At 28.2% G+C, this 18026-nt stretch overlaps 4 protein-coding genes across 9 annotated transcripts in view; 1 reads left to right on the top strand and 3 right to left on the bottom strand.

Moving 5' to 3' along the window:
- LOC113389071 (calpain-A-like) overlaps positions 1-18026 on the bottom strand; it is a 609920-nt gene that overhangs the window by 246148 nt on the left and 345746 nt on the right. The window lies entirely within an intron of this gene.
- Positions 3105-4166, top strand: LOC113389080 (ribosome-recycling factor, mitochondrial-like). The gene is made up of 2 exons (XM_026626139.1): positions 3105-3728; positions 3791-4166. Exons 1-2 carry the CDS (start codon positions 3226-3228, stop codon positions 4029-4031), a joined length of 744 nt encoding a protein of 247 aa, XP_026481924.1. The 5' UTR covers positions 3105-3225; the 3' UTR covers positions 4032-4166.
- Positions 4115-12233, bottom strand: LOC113389077 (heterogeneous nuclear ribonucleoprotein F-like). Of its 3 annotated transcripts, none has more exons than XM_026626136.1 (9): positions 12096-12233; positions 11877-12013; positions 11591-11818; positions 10187-10315; positions 9220-9358; positions 7070-7254; positions 4916-5023; positions 4404-4693; positions 4115-4313 (listed from the first exon to the last, which is right to left on the bottom strand). In XM_026626136.1, the coding sequence occupies exons 2-9, from the start codon at positions 12010-12012 to the stop codon at positions 4224-4226; spliced, it is 1305 nt and encodes a 434-aa protein (XP_026481921.1). In that variant the 5' UTR covers position 12013; positions 12096-12233; the 3' UTR covers positions 4115-4223. The 3 variants fall into 3 exon arrangements, with proteins under 3 accessions (XP_026481921.1, XP_026481918.1, XP_026481920.1); XM_026626133.1 differs by having other exon boundaries at positions 4116-4313; positions 4829-5023; XM_026626135.1 differs by having other exon boundaries at positions 4116-4313; positions 4829-5023; positions 12087-12128.
- On the bottom strand, positions 14021-15488 carry LOC113389249 (NADH dehydrogenase [ubiquinone] 1 beta subcomplex subunit 9-like). Its single transcript, XM_026626303.1, has 3 exons — positions 15280-15488; positions 15083-15225; positions 14021-14211 (listed from the first exon to the last, which is right to left on the bottom strand). The coding sequence occupies exons 1-3, from the start codon at positions 15486-15488 to the stop codon at positions 14021-14023; spliced, it is 543 nt and encodes a 180-aa protein (XP_026482088.1).

Here is an 18026-nt window from a genome sequence, read left to right as displayed (position 1 = left end):
ATTTATATTTATATTTATATTGAATATTTGATTATATATTGAATATTTATTATTATTATTAATGTTTTTCATGCTTCAGTTCATATCCTCAGATCATGATATAAAATTATACATTTTGTATGGATGGATAAAGATTTTTTATGTAATATACATAATTGGCTCCACCATAACACTAAAACTGCAAGTAATTATCGGCTAATTATTTAAGGTAAATGTCTAATATGTTTAAATAATTTTCCTTCGATAACACAGACTATTAGATAAATTTGATACAAAGTCAGAGTCCGAATTTAACATATGTACATTATATTTATTATTATTAATGCTTTATATGCTTCGGTTCATATCCACAGATGATATGAAATTATACATTTTGTATGGATGAATAAATATTCTTTAAAGATTTTTCCTATAATATACATAATTGGCTATATTGGATTTATGGATGATCAAAATAATATAATTTTTAAGACAATATGCTGGGTGTAAATCTATTTAAAGACCATTTCATTTAAGACGGCAGGACCATTTTTTTTCAATCGAGTAGGAGATTCCTTACTTAATCCTTTTAAATATTTATTTAAGTTACCTGGTAATTTTTCGTATTTTTTTGCTTTCTTGCATTACTATATTAATAATAAATTATATTATATGCACTTATGATGGTGATGTTTATATTATTGTACTTGTACTATTATTTGTGATTAATCAAGATACACTACAACAAGAGTAATGAATGTAAATGAACAAATTATAAATAAATATATATATATATATATATATATATATATATATATACAGATATATAAGAGAAAGTATACTAACTTTTGGAACTAGAAATTGAGACGAATTGCCTGGCTTTAGAAAGTATCCCGGCAGACATAATGATTAATAAATCTATATAACACTGTATAACAATTAATTAAATGATTAACAACAAAAAAATTGAAGTTCTCAGAGCAGACTAAAGTCTAAACTCTTAAACGATGGTTATTTTTAGCCATAAACAGAAAATGAACTTTGACTTGTGCAAGCAGGTTATATTGTATTTACAAATGGCGTTCGTGTGACGGCTGGTCGAAAGTTTACTCAATTTATTATACCTTTTTTTTATACAATTTATTATTTTTGTTGTATATTTTTTTATAAATATTATTTATTATACTGATTATATATTTATTACATTTTACACTGACTATATATATTATGTAATATTTTATATACAAATTATTTTTTATATAACCAATTAGTTTAATAAATAATACAACTATTAAGTGAATCAAGAATGTTGTTAAATATTTTATTAGCTATACAATATATCCAAAATTTTACAATATTAAGATTTCTTACTGCGTTAATTTTTTTTTATATCTACTTTTTTAACTTTATTTATCGAAAATGAAAATTTTTGCATATCTTCACGTTTTGAAGGTTTCTGAACATTTTGGCATACCTTAGAAAAAATGGGTGTAATAGTGTATTTTGTATGTCCGCAATTTTTCGTCCACGTTTCGGGCGCACGGATCAACCGATTTAAATAAATGATGCAAAAAAACATTCAATTTCTATTGATAGGGAGATGTGCTAATTAGTTTTTGGCAAAGACAGGTCTAGCCGTTTCGGTGGTACGGAGCAAAGAGTGCAGAAAATATAAATCAAGTTTTTGAGAGAACGAAGCGTCCGATTTGAATGATCCAAAAAACATTCAATTTGTAATGATGGAAAGAAGTGGTGATTAGATTTTTGCAAAAGCAGGTCAAGCCGTTTTGGAGTTACAGAGCTGAATATGCAAAAAATAGCAGTTTTTGAGAGAACTATGTATCCGACTTGAATGATTCAAAAACTTTATGCTTGTGTTGACGAAACAATTGCTTTTCGAGATAAATATTTTTTAAGTGTTTTTTTGATTTTTCAAAAATATTTTTTTTAATTAAATTTTATTCTCGAATACCTGATTATGGTACGGAAAGTTCCAGCAATTTGCCTTACGGCATGATGCCATACGCACCACTAGTTCTTATTTTGAATTAAACCACTTTTTGTAGGCCTATATATTTTAGGATGTTCCTTTGGAGTGTAAACTTTAGACGAAAAACTTAACTTTTACGCTTCGTTAAAAACGTCAAAAATTCAACAATTATTAACAAAGAAAGGGCTCGACCGAACTTTAACAAAATCACAGTTTTTGAATTTACAAAATCTGTTCAAGATTTTTGCCAATAATTATTAAAGATTAAAGTATCTCATTTGCATTTTCAACATCGGTACAGAAGAGTTTGATGAAACTTTGATAAATGGTCAAATTTTGGTATACATGCACATACACACATACATAATGCATAAATACCTTTTGTAATTGTTGTATCAAACAATTTAGAATGTCGAGAAAATATAAAATTAGTGAATTGGCCATAAAATACCAAAGAATTTGAGCAAATTGTGCATAAATTACCAATTAGAAAATTATTTAGCAAAAAAGTTAACTATAGTTACAAATAATAATTACAAATGTATAAAGTTTTACAAATAAAAATTACAAATGAATAGTAATAATAAATATTATATAATTTTCAAGATTTTTTGTATTATTAACAAATTATGTTATTATACATAACATAACTTTTATGTTATGTATAACTTTTATATCCATTTCATCATCACAAAATCATTATAATTATATTGATTTGGTGATGAAATGGATATAATTATAATTATGATTTTGTGATGATGAAATAGATATAAAAATGTATACATAACATAAAAGTATGCAAGAAAAATTCTGCAAAATCATATAATGAATACATTATTCATCTGTAGTTATTTGTAAAACTCTGGAGCAAAAGAAAAAAATCAATATGATAATCCAAAATATGAGTAAAATTCAACTAATAAATAATCATATATTAAATATATTATTTATTTGTAATTATTATTTGTAAATCTTTGTAGCAAAAGAAAAAAATCAATATAACTCAAAATATATTTAAGTAAAATTTGAGACTAAGAATAAGTACTCCATCAGCTCTCCTTCTATCTCTTCGACCTGTCATTTGGGATAACCTAAAATATTGTTGACAGTACATAAATTTTTCTATTATGTGATAACATGTGCATTTGAAGACGAAAATTAAATATTAATAAATTAACACATGTACATAGAATGGTCTGTTTGAATAAATAAATATTTTTACTTATGCTGTTATAAAAAATATATAAATTTAAAAAATGTTACGAATATTATCGAGACGATTGCTTGTGCACCATCGTCAACTTAGTGCTCCAATTTTAAGTAACAATATTATTTCAAAAAATCTCCAATATATCCAATCAGCAAGACATTATGCAAAAGGCAAAGATATAAAAAAAGATAAGTCAAAGAAAAAACAAAAGGTTGCAATAAACGAAGAACAATTATCTGAAGTCTTAGATGTAGATAATTTAAAAAAACAAATGACTAAATGTGTTGACCATTTGAAAGATGAATTCGTAAAGAATTTGTCACTGAGATCAACAACCGGAGCTATCGATGCACTGCCAGTCAAATTTGAAGGCAAGGAGTACGAGCTTCAAGAACTGGCTCAAATTGTCCGAAAGAACCCAAAGACCGTGGTTGTAAATATGAATTCGTTTCCTCAGGTCATACCTGAGGTTCTTAAAGCCTTGAGTAAATCTGGGATGAATTTGAATCCTCAACAGGATGGTACTACTTTGTTTATACCAGTACCAAAGTAAGAATTGTAATATACATGCAAATATAATAATTTGTTTTAATATCTATTTTACTTTTTAGGGTGACCAAAGAGCACCGTGAGCTGCTGTCCAAGAATGCAAAGACATTATTTATAAAATGTCGTGATAGTATCAAAGATAATCAAAACAATGCAATAAAGAAAGTTAAAAAGCAGACTGGATTATCTGAAGACTTAGTACACGATGTACAATTGCAAATAACCTCAATTGCAGATTCGTATCTAGAAGAGGCTCAAAAACTACTTGATAGTAAACAACAAGAACTGATTGGTGAAAAATAATCATTCACATTTTATTATGTATTTAAATACATTTAGTAAGAACAAAATAATGAATGCATATATGAATTGTGGAAAAATAATATAAATTCTATGAAAACCATAAGTTAATTTCTTCTTAAATTTAGTCATACTCTAAAAATACAAAATATCATTTAAAATGCCTATCATCACTAGACATTTGTCATCAGCACACTAATAGTCTCCTCGCCCTTTACCAGGGCCTGATCCTAAGAATAATTCTATGTACCTATTATCCATATTCTGCCTATCTCTAGTCATAGCCTAAAAAACATTCACAACATTATAAAAATACAAATACACATAATTTTATGTAGTAAATATAATTACTACATAAAATCCATCTCTACTTACATCTAATGCATCATCATGACACTCAAATTCCACATCAGCAGTGCCGGTGGCACGACCATTAGGTTCAAAATTAATTCTAACGTCAATAGGAACAATTGGCCTGAAGAAATCAATTATATCACAAGTCCTGGCTTTGAACGGTAATCCTCTCATGTGAATAAAGTTCTCCCGTGATCTGAAATCACCAGAGCCATTGTTGAATGATCCTCTACTGTTCCCTCTACCATTGTCCATCCAATCATCATTTCCACGGCCCATGTACCTGCTGTTGTTTTGGGAACTTCTCATACCTAAAAATAATTGATATAATCAGTTTTAAATCAAGATTTGGATATCACAACCAATATTTGCTGATTAGACCGTCCAATAATTGTATAATAATAAATAATTAGTAAATAAATGAAGAAACTAATAAGACTACAAACCCATGCCCATATTATCACCTCCCCTCATTCTTCCCATATTTGATTCGTTCATAAACCTATCAGCCGGTGGATAGTCATTAAACCTACCCATGTTTCCACCACCCAGATTTCCAGAGTTCAACCTGGGCATTAACGGGCCTACGCCACTTCCCATGTTGCTCATTCTCATGTTGTTGCTACCCCAATCGCCCATACCTAAAAAATTGAATAATGATTTTAAAATAAAATAAAACTAGTGGGGTGGGTGGCATCGTGCCTTAAGGCAAATTGCTGGAACTTCCCGTACCGTAACGAAATGTTCGAGGAATATTGAATGTTTTCAAATAGATTATTGTAAATATTGTAACATTGTCTAATATTTATAAGAATTATATAAACTGAATTGCAGAGTTGAAATTATTTGTTTAAAGTATATTAAAACTATAGTCAGAATTAAAAATAAAATCTGAATTATTTTCGATATACAAAAAATTAAAAAAAAAAAAAAAAAAAACTGAACTAAATTTTTTTTTCCAAAATCAATTATTTTAAGACAAGCAGAAAGTTCTTTGAATCAATTGAATCGGACGCTTAGTTCTCTCAAAAACTGCCATTTTTTGTACATTTAGCTCTATCTCCGAAATGCCTGGGCCTGCCTTTGCGAAAAACTAATAACCCCTTCTCCCAATCATTACTAATTGAATGTTTTTTAGATCATTCAAATCGGATGCTCCGTTCTCTCAAAAACTCGATTTCTATTTTCTGCACTCTTTGCTCCTTATCTCCGTAACTGCTGGACCTGCCTTTGCCAAAAACTAATCAGCACATCTCCTTATCAATAGGATCGAATGTTTTTTAAACCATTCAAATCGATTGATCCGTACGCCCGAAAACGTGGGCGAAAATTTGTATCCATACATACATACATACATACATACACACACACACACACATCCATTTTTTCTGAAGTATGCCAAAATGTTCAGAAACCTTCAAAACGTCGAGAAATGTAAAAATTTTCAATTCCGATTTTCGGCCCATTACAATAACTTACCCTACGAGAAGTTAACTAGTGGTTTATGGCGTCGTTCCTTAAAGAAAATTGCTAGAACTTCCCGTAATAAAAATTATTTTTTTTAAAAAAGATCGATTTTTATTTTAACTAAGAAAGATTAATTTTTATTTGAACTAAAAAAAAATAGATTTTTCACAAATCTCACAATTTTGAAAAAACTTGACTTCTTTGGAAAAAAAACTTAAAAAAAATGTTTTTTTACTTAGAAATATTTTGGAAATTTTGAACATCACTTCATTCAAAGCAATTGCACTGCTTTAGCTTCATAGAGATGAAACATCGAGGCGCGTAAGCGCCACGTTGCTGCCTAAGTTACAAACGATGTTATGGAACCAAAAAAAAAATTACACAAAATGTGTAAAAATTTTGAAAATCTCTGTAAAATATCTGATAAGTTGATGTGCATACGTCCAGTAAACATTTTGAGCTGCAAAATGCCATTTGTTTAACTTATTTTTATTGAGAGTCCATAACGGCTGGACCTGCTGATTTAGTTAAATTAGTAGTTAAATTTGATCCATAATTTCGATTTGGCTAATTTCCATAGTTAAAAACTACCTACCGTGATTTCCAACTAGTATCTTTAAAAAAAGAACACAGATCTGCAATTGTACGAAAAAAAATTAATTTATTTAATACAAGTAATTCTAATTCATTTACTAAAATGCTATTTTAATTTAGTGCAGACATCAACAATGATCAATACAAAACACATAATGTATATATACGCGGTGCTAGTCCTAAGGGCACGATCTTTATTTCAAAATTTAATAAACTTTGGCAATTAAACCACTATTCATAGGCCTCCCACATTATTGCAGAATGATCGTTTAAATCAAAACTTTAAAAAAATGTATCAACAAAAAGTTACAGAGAAACGTCCAAGTCTATCTTAAAACTAAAAAATAAATCTGTTGAAATCATAGGATCGAAAAAAAATAATTATTGCATAAAGAAATACATTAAACTACATTTAAAATTACATTTAAAAATATTACTACCAAAAGAATTTTTGTAGTTATAGTTATCTTTGATAAATAAATTTTACATTAGCAAATAAGATTTTTTGGTAAAAAAAAACTTTTTCATCAGCATTAAAAGAAAAACTATGGTCTGGATTCAACTAAATTAATGAGAAATTAAAAATGTTTAAAATTAAGTAATATAAATTATTTATATGAATTTACCATTATTTTGATATCTCATATTATTATTTCCACCTCGGCTGCCGCCGCTTTGATATCTGCTCCTAGAATTTCTATCATATGGTCCAGGCCTACTGGAAGCACCTGATCGGTTACTAGATCCGTAATTCATTTTATCCTGATAATGCCTGATATCATCTAAGCTGCTTCGGAACACTTCAATGTACCTAAAAAATATAAAGAACATGCAACAAAGTTATTAAAAAAAATTATTTTTAATTTTGTAATTTAACATCTGAAGGATTTGAGACATAAATTTAATCACAAATTATTTTTGGAAATATAATTTAATCAAAATCATTGTTTGAATAATACATCTATTTTATTTACCATGCAATTGAGATGATTGGAAAACAGTTACTTTTCAATTTTAAGAATTACTTTTCATGAAATTTATAATGACTTTGTAATTGTCATGTAAAAGATGGGAGGAATTCCGTTTGTTGACACAAGAAGTATTAAGAGATATGAGTAACGATCCAACTATCTTTCTAAGGTCCCAATTTTCAATATATAAGATGGCTGGATTGGACGTGTTGAAAGTTAGTTATAATGTTCTTTTGCACAAGTTTAGTGTTTAATAAATTTTATATAATTTGTTTCGTGTTTTTCTTGGTTTGGTGTGTATATAATTTTCTCCTTTTTATATTTAATATCAATTATTGTTATTTATGCAATGTTTTTTTTAGATTAGTGAATGATGACACACATTAAGTGTGCAAACGTTTTATAGAATAAAAAAATTTTCTATTTTAATCTTTTTTTAATTCCAGGATTGGGCTGCAAAATACTTCAAATATATATACACCTAAGTCTGTTTTTACACGGTAGATTGGTTCCAGAAGAAGCCGTGTAAAAAAAAAACGTGTAAAAAAGACATTGATCTTATACAAAAATGGGTGATTTGTTCCTAATCTCTAAAACCTATTAAAATTAGTGAAAAACAAGAATTTTTAAGATCAAGAATTCATGTTTATTTTATTAAATCAAATATATAATGCTTATTTTCACAAGCATAGTAATTAATGATAAAAAGGATATGCACTCTAATCTTAAAAGTAATATAAATTAAATGTATGGCAAGTTCAGGAACTAAAAAACTATGTTGTGAACGAAAAGAATAGGTTATTCAATTTTTAAGGTAAAAAATAAAATAAAATAGAATAAATGATAATCATAAATACAACAACATAAATTTAATTGCTGTCGTCATCAGTTATTCGCATTCTAGCCAGTAAATTTTATTTTGTGCACATAAAGGGAATTCCCCTAAATTAGTGCTATTCACATTTGCTTTGACCAGTAAAAATTATTTGTACGCGCTAAAGGGGAATTCACTTAAATCTTTAAGTTAGTGTTCGCAAACTATCGATACTATCGATGGTTTCAGACTTTTTTCTTTCATAAATACTTTTTTGTGATATGAACATACTTCGCAAAAATTAAATTTGACAAAAAAATTTAAGTACATAAAATTTCAAATCGTGCTAAATGGAATAAAATCGTGTAAAAAAATTAAAAATATTCAATTTTCAAACCGTGTTACATCAAAACCGTGTACAAAAAGACCGTGTAAAAACAGACTTATTATATATATATATATATATAAAAGATTTGAGTAATTTTTGAACACGGGATTTGTAAATTAACAAATACAAATATATTCTTCGTAACCTTGATGCATATTTAACGATTAAAAATACAGTAGACCCGCGGCAAAGTGACGAATATTTTATATGCCAATAAATGTAAGTTCTACTACCTCTATGCATTTAGATATGGTACAAATTTAGGCTTAAGTCTTCTATACTAATAATGTATGATTACTATTAATTAACAAATCTGGAACATCACACAAATCAAATATTTATGCACATATCGCTACCCGAAACTGAAATGTATGCTTTTATATATATAATGCTTTCTCATGCACCATCTTCCAAAAGTAAACAATCACACAAATAAGAATTAGATTAGCAATAATTAGAATAAACGAATTACCGTTGATCTACTGAACAAAATAACAAATATATATCAATTTCAATTCTTGAGAATTGTCCAACATAGTTTGAGCTCTTATAGAACAATCACCTATTTCAAACTATCACAAATCATAAGTGAACCCTTCCCACCTGTATTCAATCTTTTCACGATGTTTCTTTAAGGCTTCGTCCGCGTCTTCCATACTTGCAAATTGAACGAAAGCCTCCCCACTCGCACGCCCCGATCCTTCTTTCACCATTGTTATCCCATTTGGTATTATCTTCAAATCTAAATTATTACGATATAATACCACACATTTTTTTGTATAAAAGGAGAGAAACCCATTTCCAGCAATCCCATGTGAAGAGCCCAGAGATATCCCAGTGCATCCCACGATGAAAGGCCACCACAATCCCAAGTACAAACCCAATGTACCACACGCAGACGAAATATGCAAAAACACATAAAAAATAAATTCACTATAGGATTATAAACCACAAATATTACTTGAAGGCCAAACCTTTTTGTAAAGATCCCTTTTTATACTAACAACAGGGATAAGCATGATAGGAGACTTATCTAATAAAATGATTAAATTAGACCCTTAATTTTAACGCATGTTTTCAATTTAGATTTCATTTGTAATCACTAGTTACTAAAGCCAATGTTAAATCAATCATTACATGACTAACTGCTAAGTGACCAACATTTTGATACAAATATTTAATATAATTTTAAAAATATTTGTAGATCTTTTTCACTCGACAAATTACAAATAACTACATTAATGTAGTATGCTAATGACAAGTATCTTAACTAACCTTGTTTAACAATATTCAATTATACAACTAAATTTTAAAAATTGTGTTTGTTTGCTCATTGATTCAATTTTTTAACCGGCATTCAAATCAATATTCAATCATTCAAATTACAATTTATGTCACATAAATCGGCATGTAACACAAAATTTTCTGCACCTAATTAACTAGTTATTAATTTGATTTCTTATGCAATACCTTTACTTTACGTCAAAAAAGCTAAGAAGGAAAGATATATATTTTTTTCAAAGTGTTTACTAACTGATTACATTAGAAATTATATTAAATTGAATATTACCTTTGAAGAAGTTTATAATATCGTCTTTGGTGCTGTGGAATGGCAATCCTCTCAGTTTTACACACGCATCACGTTCAGTGAATTGACTTTGAATTGCATATTCAAATTGTGATGGCCGGGAACGGAAAACTGTAACAATATATTATATAATAGAATTAGATTGTTAGAATAATATACAAAAATAGTATAGGTATATATAGTATAAATAGTAAAAAATCATTAAGTTCAAGTTCCATATTGGAAAATAGATGAATTAATAAAAGTAGTTTATTTAAATGTTAAAGCTAATATAAAAAATGTTTTATGATATATTTTTCTTAAACATTGCTAACTACAGTTGATCAAATTTCAAGATATTAAAGAAAAATTAATAAGAATAGTTAATATGAATAATAAAATAAATATATATTGTTAAAATTAAAGATATACTTCATATATAAGACATAAAACTATGATAACTTGAAAATAATTGATGAAAAGACTTTAAAGGTAAATAATAAATAAGAAGATAAATATTTTAAATCTAATTATAATTCTATGTCAAGACATTGATAATAAATTGATAAAAGTGGTTGAGAGAAATGTAAAAATTAAAATATGTAACAAATACTACATTTATGAGTATGTAAAACTATGATAACTTGAAAATAATTTATGAAAAGACTTATATGATATAATAAATAAGAGAATATTTTTTTAAATGTTCAAAGCATTGCAAAATATCTGGAGCAAATGAGCTCGAATTTAGATTAAGTGTGTCATGACTTTTAATACATCAACAAAAAAGTGTACAAAAAATATTGATGTCTAATAAAGTCATTGTTGAATCAAAAAGTATTGAATTTTAATTAAATACACTTAATTATCAAACTAAAATAACTGGAAATATTAATACAAGCGTTCCAAATCACAATCGTGAATTAAAAGAAAGGAGATTTATGGAAAAGCTATCCAGTATTAATAATCAATTTATAATTCTGTAACAAAATATTAATAAATTGATAGAAGTGGTTTATAGATATGTAAAAAAGAAAATTTGTGACAAATACTACATTTATGAGATATAAAACACTGATAACTTATAATAAAAACATTAAAATCTGAATAAAATTTAATATACAGATGGATAAATATAGGTTTTAATGTGTTCAATACAAAACAAATTAGAATTGCTTTTTAAGAGATTGAAGATAAATTAATAATAGTTGTTTATAGTTATGTAAAAATGAAAATGAGATGTAAATGTAGATGTACTTCATTTATCTAAGTTATCACAACTTGGAAAAAAAAATTAAAAAAAAAATGGACAATACTTCTATAATGGAGACTTATTTCAGAATTGCACTTTTAGTGATATATAATAAATTATTCATTATATTTAATAGTTAGAAGCAGTGAAAATACCTTCTATATATCGGCTCCCCATATGGCACCTGTCCTTCTTCAGCGCCTTTTCTAAATCATTTGCAGAAGCAAATTCAACAAAAGCTTCCCCGGATGGTCTATTATCCTTGGACATAATAATATGAACGCCATCCCGTTCATTTACAACCTCACAATCATCAAAGAACTTCAAAATTTCATTCTGAGTGGCTCCCCAAGGCAGCCCACGTAACTTGGCAATATATTCTCCTGGTTTAAAAAGAAAGCTGGTATAAATTGTTTTCATGAAACTGCTAATTTAACTAACCTGGTTTGTGACCCGAAAATCCATTTTTACTATCATTTTGATCGTCGTCCCGGGAATAATCATTAAGATTAACTTTTCTATCGTTTTCAAAATCATCCAGAACCCTATCTTCTGCAAAATCGTCGTGGCCGGACATTCTGGAAAAAGGTAAAAAGTAAGTGAAATTGAGGAAAGGTCAAAAACAATTGGATCACTTTGTTATGGGTTTACTTTGATTACTTTTTGTAATTTGGACGCCGAAATCCAGAAATCAATATTTAGCTAACAACTGACTGCAGACACAACGCATAGAAAGTTTACTGAATGTTGCCAGATGCGATAAGAAACTTATTACTTCGGGTTGCCTCTGGATTTGTTTTGTAGGCTGGCAATACTTTTTCAAAATGGCGGTAGAAAGTGGTGTCAAATCAGTTACAAGAATAATTCAAATTAAAATAAACGATTGCGATGGCGAATTTGCATTGTTTAAAGCATATTGGTTTAACAATAAACTTGAATATGTATTTTTTAATTGATTTAAAGTCAGTGTCAGTGCTAAGTGTTATTAAAAAAATGTTTTCGTTATACTGTTATGTCTTGTCAAACTTGTTCAAACAAATTTTGAAATCAAACTTGTGAATGTACATTAATTTTTAATAATGGCTAATGCGTTTGTAGGTATGTATTAAGTTGTATTATTTATTTTTAACTTTCTTTCTTTCTTTTTTTTTTTTGATTAGCCTTATTTTTATTATACATATATAATTATAATTTCTGTCTGCTTGTCTCTATTGCTTCTGCAGTTTTCATCTTCAACTTGGTCTTTGTATAATTAATAGAAGATCGGATGACTTTTATTCTGTGTTGGGCAAATAATATCATATATAATAATATTATTTGCAATTAGTTACAAGTGTAATTTGTTTTATTCTGCCTGTTATATTTGATGTAATACTTACCCACACGACAATTTGAATTATAAGTTTTATTTCTACATGATGTTGCTCTATGTTCATAAGAGGCATGACTTTTAAAATATCTTTAATATATTCAGGTCTTTAAAAATATGAGACATTTTTTATTCCAAATGTATGTTATTTTCTATGAGCTTTGAATAAGGTTTTCCTAAATGTTTTTATTTATATCTGATGGTTTTTACTTGGTGTTTATAACATGGGTAAATAATATTATTTGTTTTACGAGTAATATTTTGTAATTTGTTTCATTTCTGCCTGTTATTATTTGACATGATGCTCTCCCACATGACAATTTGAATAATAAGTCTTATTTTTACATTCTGTTGCTTTAAAAATATGAGACATTTTTGATCCCATTTGTTTGTTGTTGTATGTTATTTTATACGGGCTTTGAATAGGTTTCCCTGCATGTTTTTAAATATATCTGGATGGTTTTTAAACTTGGTGTTAACAACATGGGCGAATAATATCATTTGCCTTATGAATAATTTTGTAATTTTTATATTTTTTTATTTCTGCCTAAAATTCTTCGATGTGATGCTTCCACATAAAAAATTTGAGCTTAAATTTTATTTCTACATTCCATGTCCATAGGCCTGACACTTAAAATATCTTAATATATTTAGGTCTTCAAAAATATGAGAGTCATTGCATTCCAGATATATATTATATACTAACACATTATTTAATATTTTATTTAAATTATATTATATTTTAAAAAATGAAAAACGCCAACTATCTCTTACAATGCTTGACACAGTACTAAACATGTGAATATATAAAGAAATATTTGAAAACAAATCTTAAGTGTCGAAGATGAAGGGACAAGGATGGATATTATTATAATGTAAAGGTTCCTTGTTCCTTCAGATTTGACACTTAAATTTTTTTATAATTTTAAATTATAAACACTGTCTTTTAATTAAGCTTTTTTTTTAACTTTGCTAACGAAAGTTTTGGTATTCCTATAGAGAGAATACTTCAACAAGATGTTTTATATATTCATATTCTTTTGATAAAAATGATGATTTATCTTTGATTTTTAGAGTCAATAATTTTCTTTATCCTTTTATTTCTTAATCACAACACCGTCATTCATTTAATTTATATTTATTTCATTTCCTATAATCACTAGATTTTTTATACATAAAGCATCAATAGATCTTAATATAAAAGCATTAAAATCTTTCAATGACTGGGGGCTGGGGTTGGTTTTCCATACTGCTTTTCATAGAATTCAATGTATTCCTTCTTCATTTGTTCACGTTTTTCAAAATATTTGGGATATTGAGCTTTTTCCAATGGATGCCAGTAATCCATAACCCAGTCTGGGGGAATAACATCACGCCCGTAGGCTACTCCGCCAGGGCTTGAGGCAACTAGAGAAATAATATTATAATAATAAAATAAGCAACCAACTGTTTAAACTATAAGCTTGTAAAAACGTATTTATATGATTCTACATGTGAATGTTAATGATGTTTAATAAAAATATTGGTTTTTGATAAAAATTTTACCTTTAACATTACTCGATTTAAAATATTATATTTATACAGGGTATCCCAGAACTCAACATCAACCTCAGACAGGATTGATTGTAACCATCATGAGAGGAATCAGAAAAAAATAAATACGCAATCCAGTTTGAAAATTATGGAAATTTACAAAAAATCTAGAAATTGCTGGTCAAAAAGCTGAGAAAGCAAAATGATAAGAGATAATATTGGACATGAGCGAGCAAATATTAATAATAATGTTACTCAATAAAGAAGGTTAGCAAAAATCAGGTAACTTTAGATTTTAATTTTTTTCACTAAGTTTTTACAGAAACTAATAAGTAATTTTATCATTATACAACCCTGATTAAATATGCAAACTCTTAATAACACTTGCCAAAGCACTTAAGCACATATTTTTTAAAGGAGGCCCTATTAAAGAGGTCAAATTTTGAAAATTGTATATTCATAGTAAACAAATATATTCAATTCTAGTAAATTTGGGAAAATTAAATCTTTATTTTTGTGATCGTGGTTCTAGAAAAATTATTTAAGGTTACAGTTCCAAAGTTTTAATAAACAAAAACAAAAATTGACCACAATAACTGAAAAATGGTAGCGGTTTGAATAGATTTATTGTTTCATTATGGTTGCAACTCGATTGGGATCTTAAATTGACTTCTGGTTCACCTTGTATATTTATACCAATAATAAAAATTTAAAATTTGTTTACTATTTTTGTTAGTTTACTTACATTGTCTTGGCTGGTAGTGCATGTTCTGAAATAATTCTTCTTCGCCTTCTGCCAAAAGTTTTTGGGCAACTCTGGGGTCCTTTTCATCCTTATTTAAATCAAATCTGTGTCTTAAAAGTGTAGCTTCATAACGAAAGATATCCCTGGAAACAAAATTGTTAACACAAGGTCTATTTTTATTTAATATTCCTTCTAACCTCTGCCATCGCCAGTTTTCCAAATTACGTAAAGCCCTTTTATAAAGGCTGCAGACTTTTTTTGCGTGGGTGCTCATATTTAGGTTTAGATCTGAAAAATCATTACAGATTGAAAAATATGGATAATTAAATTTTGCACGAAGCAAAATTAGAACTTTGACGTTTTGACGTAATAGGTTATGTAGTGTAGAAGTGTTGCCAGAGCTCATTCGTTTTTTATATAATAAGATTCAAGTTCTGTTCCAATAAGAATAATGCTAGATGTAAGTGGCATCGTGCCTTAAGGCAAATTGCTAGCACTTCCCGTACCAAAAATTAAAATTAAAAAAAAAAAAGATTAAATATGTTTTAAACTTTGACAAAATTAGATCTTTGAGAAATTTTAAATTTTTGAAAAAAAAAATACTTTTTTGGAAAAAACACTTTTGGAAATAATGTGTTTTTTTAGTTGGAAATTTTGAACTTTTTTTTAAAGCAATCGTATTGCTTAACTGCATAGAGACGAAATATCGAAGCGCGTAAGCGCCACGTCCGCCATCTAACGGACAAGCACGTCTTTAAATTCAATCAGTTCTTCTCCTTGTCAATATAAGTAAAATGTTTTTTGAATTATTAAAATCAAACGCTCCTCTCTCTTAAAAACCGAGTTATCGTTTTTGGCACTTTTTGCCCCGTATCTTCGGAACGGCTAGACCTGCCTTTGCCAAAAAGTAATCAGCACGTCTCCTTATAAACAGCGATCGAATATTTTTTGAATCATTCAAATCGGTTAAACCGTGTTCCCGAAATCGTCCACGAAAATTTGTATCCGCACACACACACACGCACACCACATACATTCAGAAACCTTTGAAACTTAAAGATATATAAAAAAAATTATAACTTATGCCCCATGGGAAGTTAATAATTAACTATAGGTGTAAGTGACATTTTTCCTTAAGGTAAATTACATAAACAAATTCAGATAATTAAGTTAAATCTTCAACTGTTATTTCGAAATCAAAAATTTAAATAAAACAATTTTTTTTCCAAAAGCAATCGTGCTTTGTCAACACAAGGAGAAAGTATTTGAATCATTCAAATCGGATGCTTAGTTCTCTCAAAAACTGCCATTTTTTGCACATTCAGCCCTATATTTCCGAAACGGCTGGACCTGCCTCTGCCAAAATCTGATCACTACTTTTCCTCGTCATTACGAAATTGTTTCGATAATTCAAATCGGATACTCCGTTCTCTCAAAAACTCGATTTCTATTTTCTGCACTCTTTGCTCAGTATCTCTGAAACGGCTGGACCTGCCCTAGCCAAAAACTAATCAGCACATCTCCCTATCAATATGAATCGAATGTTTTTTGAACTAATCAAATCGGTTGACCGCGCGCTCGAAATCGTCGACAAAAAAATTGTTTCCTCACACACATCTATTTTTTCTGAGGTATGCCAAAATGTTCAGAAACCTCTGAAACGTGAAGATATACGAAAATTTTCATTTTCGATTTTTTGCGATTACAATAACTTACCCTACGGGAAGTTAATAAAGAGAATTGGTCCTGAAATTCAAAAAAATATTAGGGGTGGACAACCCTTAATAAAATAAATTGTTATTTAAAGTGAGATTTGAGCAATTTCTTCAAGCTCAGAAATCAGAACTAAATATTATATATATATATATATATATATATATATATATAAATATATATATATATATATTCTAAATAACTCATAGTATAATTATATATTTCATTTATTCATATAATTACATATATCATTTCATTGTATATTTATATATAAAAGCGTTTCAAATATTCTTAATTCTAAAATACTTATCAAAAGCAAATTTAATATAAAACTAATATCATTTATCTCAATTATAACAAAATAATTCATTTTCTCAAAAACATTTAAAATCTTAATCCATTTTATTTATTTATCCTTAACTAGGGCTACTGGTAAAATCCTTTATAAATAAATTTATAGCAGCTTTCATATCCCAAGAGGCACTTATTAAATATTTCTCACAAACGTATTCAGATTTTTCGGTTATGTTCGACAGCATCTTGCACATATCTTTTTTCTCTTCACTATTTAGTTCTCCAAATAACTTGTTGTATTCAGACAACCTTGCAGGAACTGTTTTGGTAAAACCTTTGGGGTAATTTGTAACAGAATTAGTGATTGCTAATAGTTCATTGAAAATTTTGAATTTATTGTGACCGCAGTGAATTATTCGAAATGTCCTAGAAAAGTTATAAAATGTATCAGGATTATTTGAGAAAACCCTGAACATCCCGGTGACCATGATAGTTGTGCTATATGCATCGTGTTGGACGATATCTATTAAATGTATAAGGGTCATGCTGGGTTTTAGGAAGCGTATCCAGAAATTTGATTATGTTTTCTGCTCCTTTGTGCAATTGATCTTGTCCTCTAGTTATATCAGATAAGCGTAAAATATTGCGACTGGCAGAGGAAAATACTTTGGAAGGACTTGAACCGGTTAGCATTGTTGGTGTAGGGATGAACTTAATGAGAATAGTGCATTTGCGTCATATAAATCCACTAGATCCTTTCTACAAATATCAAAAACTGTAAAGTAATGTTCCATAAATTGATCTACTAATTGTGCAGCTTCATTGTCACATACAAAGTTTCTCCTGGACTGGGGCAAACCAGTTTTGAGCAAAGTTCCATCTAATTTTACAAGGTTATTACAATAGGATTTAGCGTCTTTGATATAACTAGCTTCAT

The sequence above is a fragment of the Ctenocephalides felis genome, unplaced genomic scaffold (assembly GCF_003426905.1).
Source record: "Ctenocephalides felis isolate EL2017-DRISC unplaced genomic scaffold, ASM342690v1 CF-g0.4_SCAFFOLD_03573, whole genome shotgun sequence".
Classification (NCBI taxonomy): Eukaryota; Metazoa; Arthropoda; class Insecta; order Siphonaptera; family Pulicidae; genus Ctenocephalides; species Ctenocephalides felis.
The sequence above is the reverse complement of the archived record's forward strand: the minus strand, read 5'-3'. Positions and strand labels throughout refer to the sequence as shown.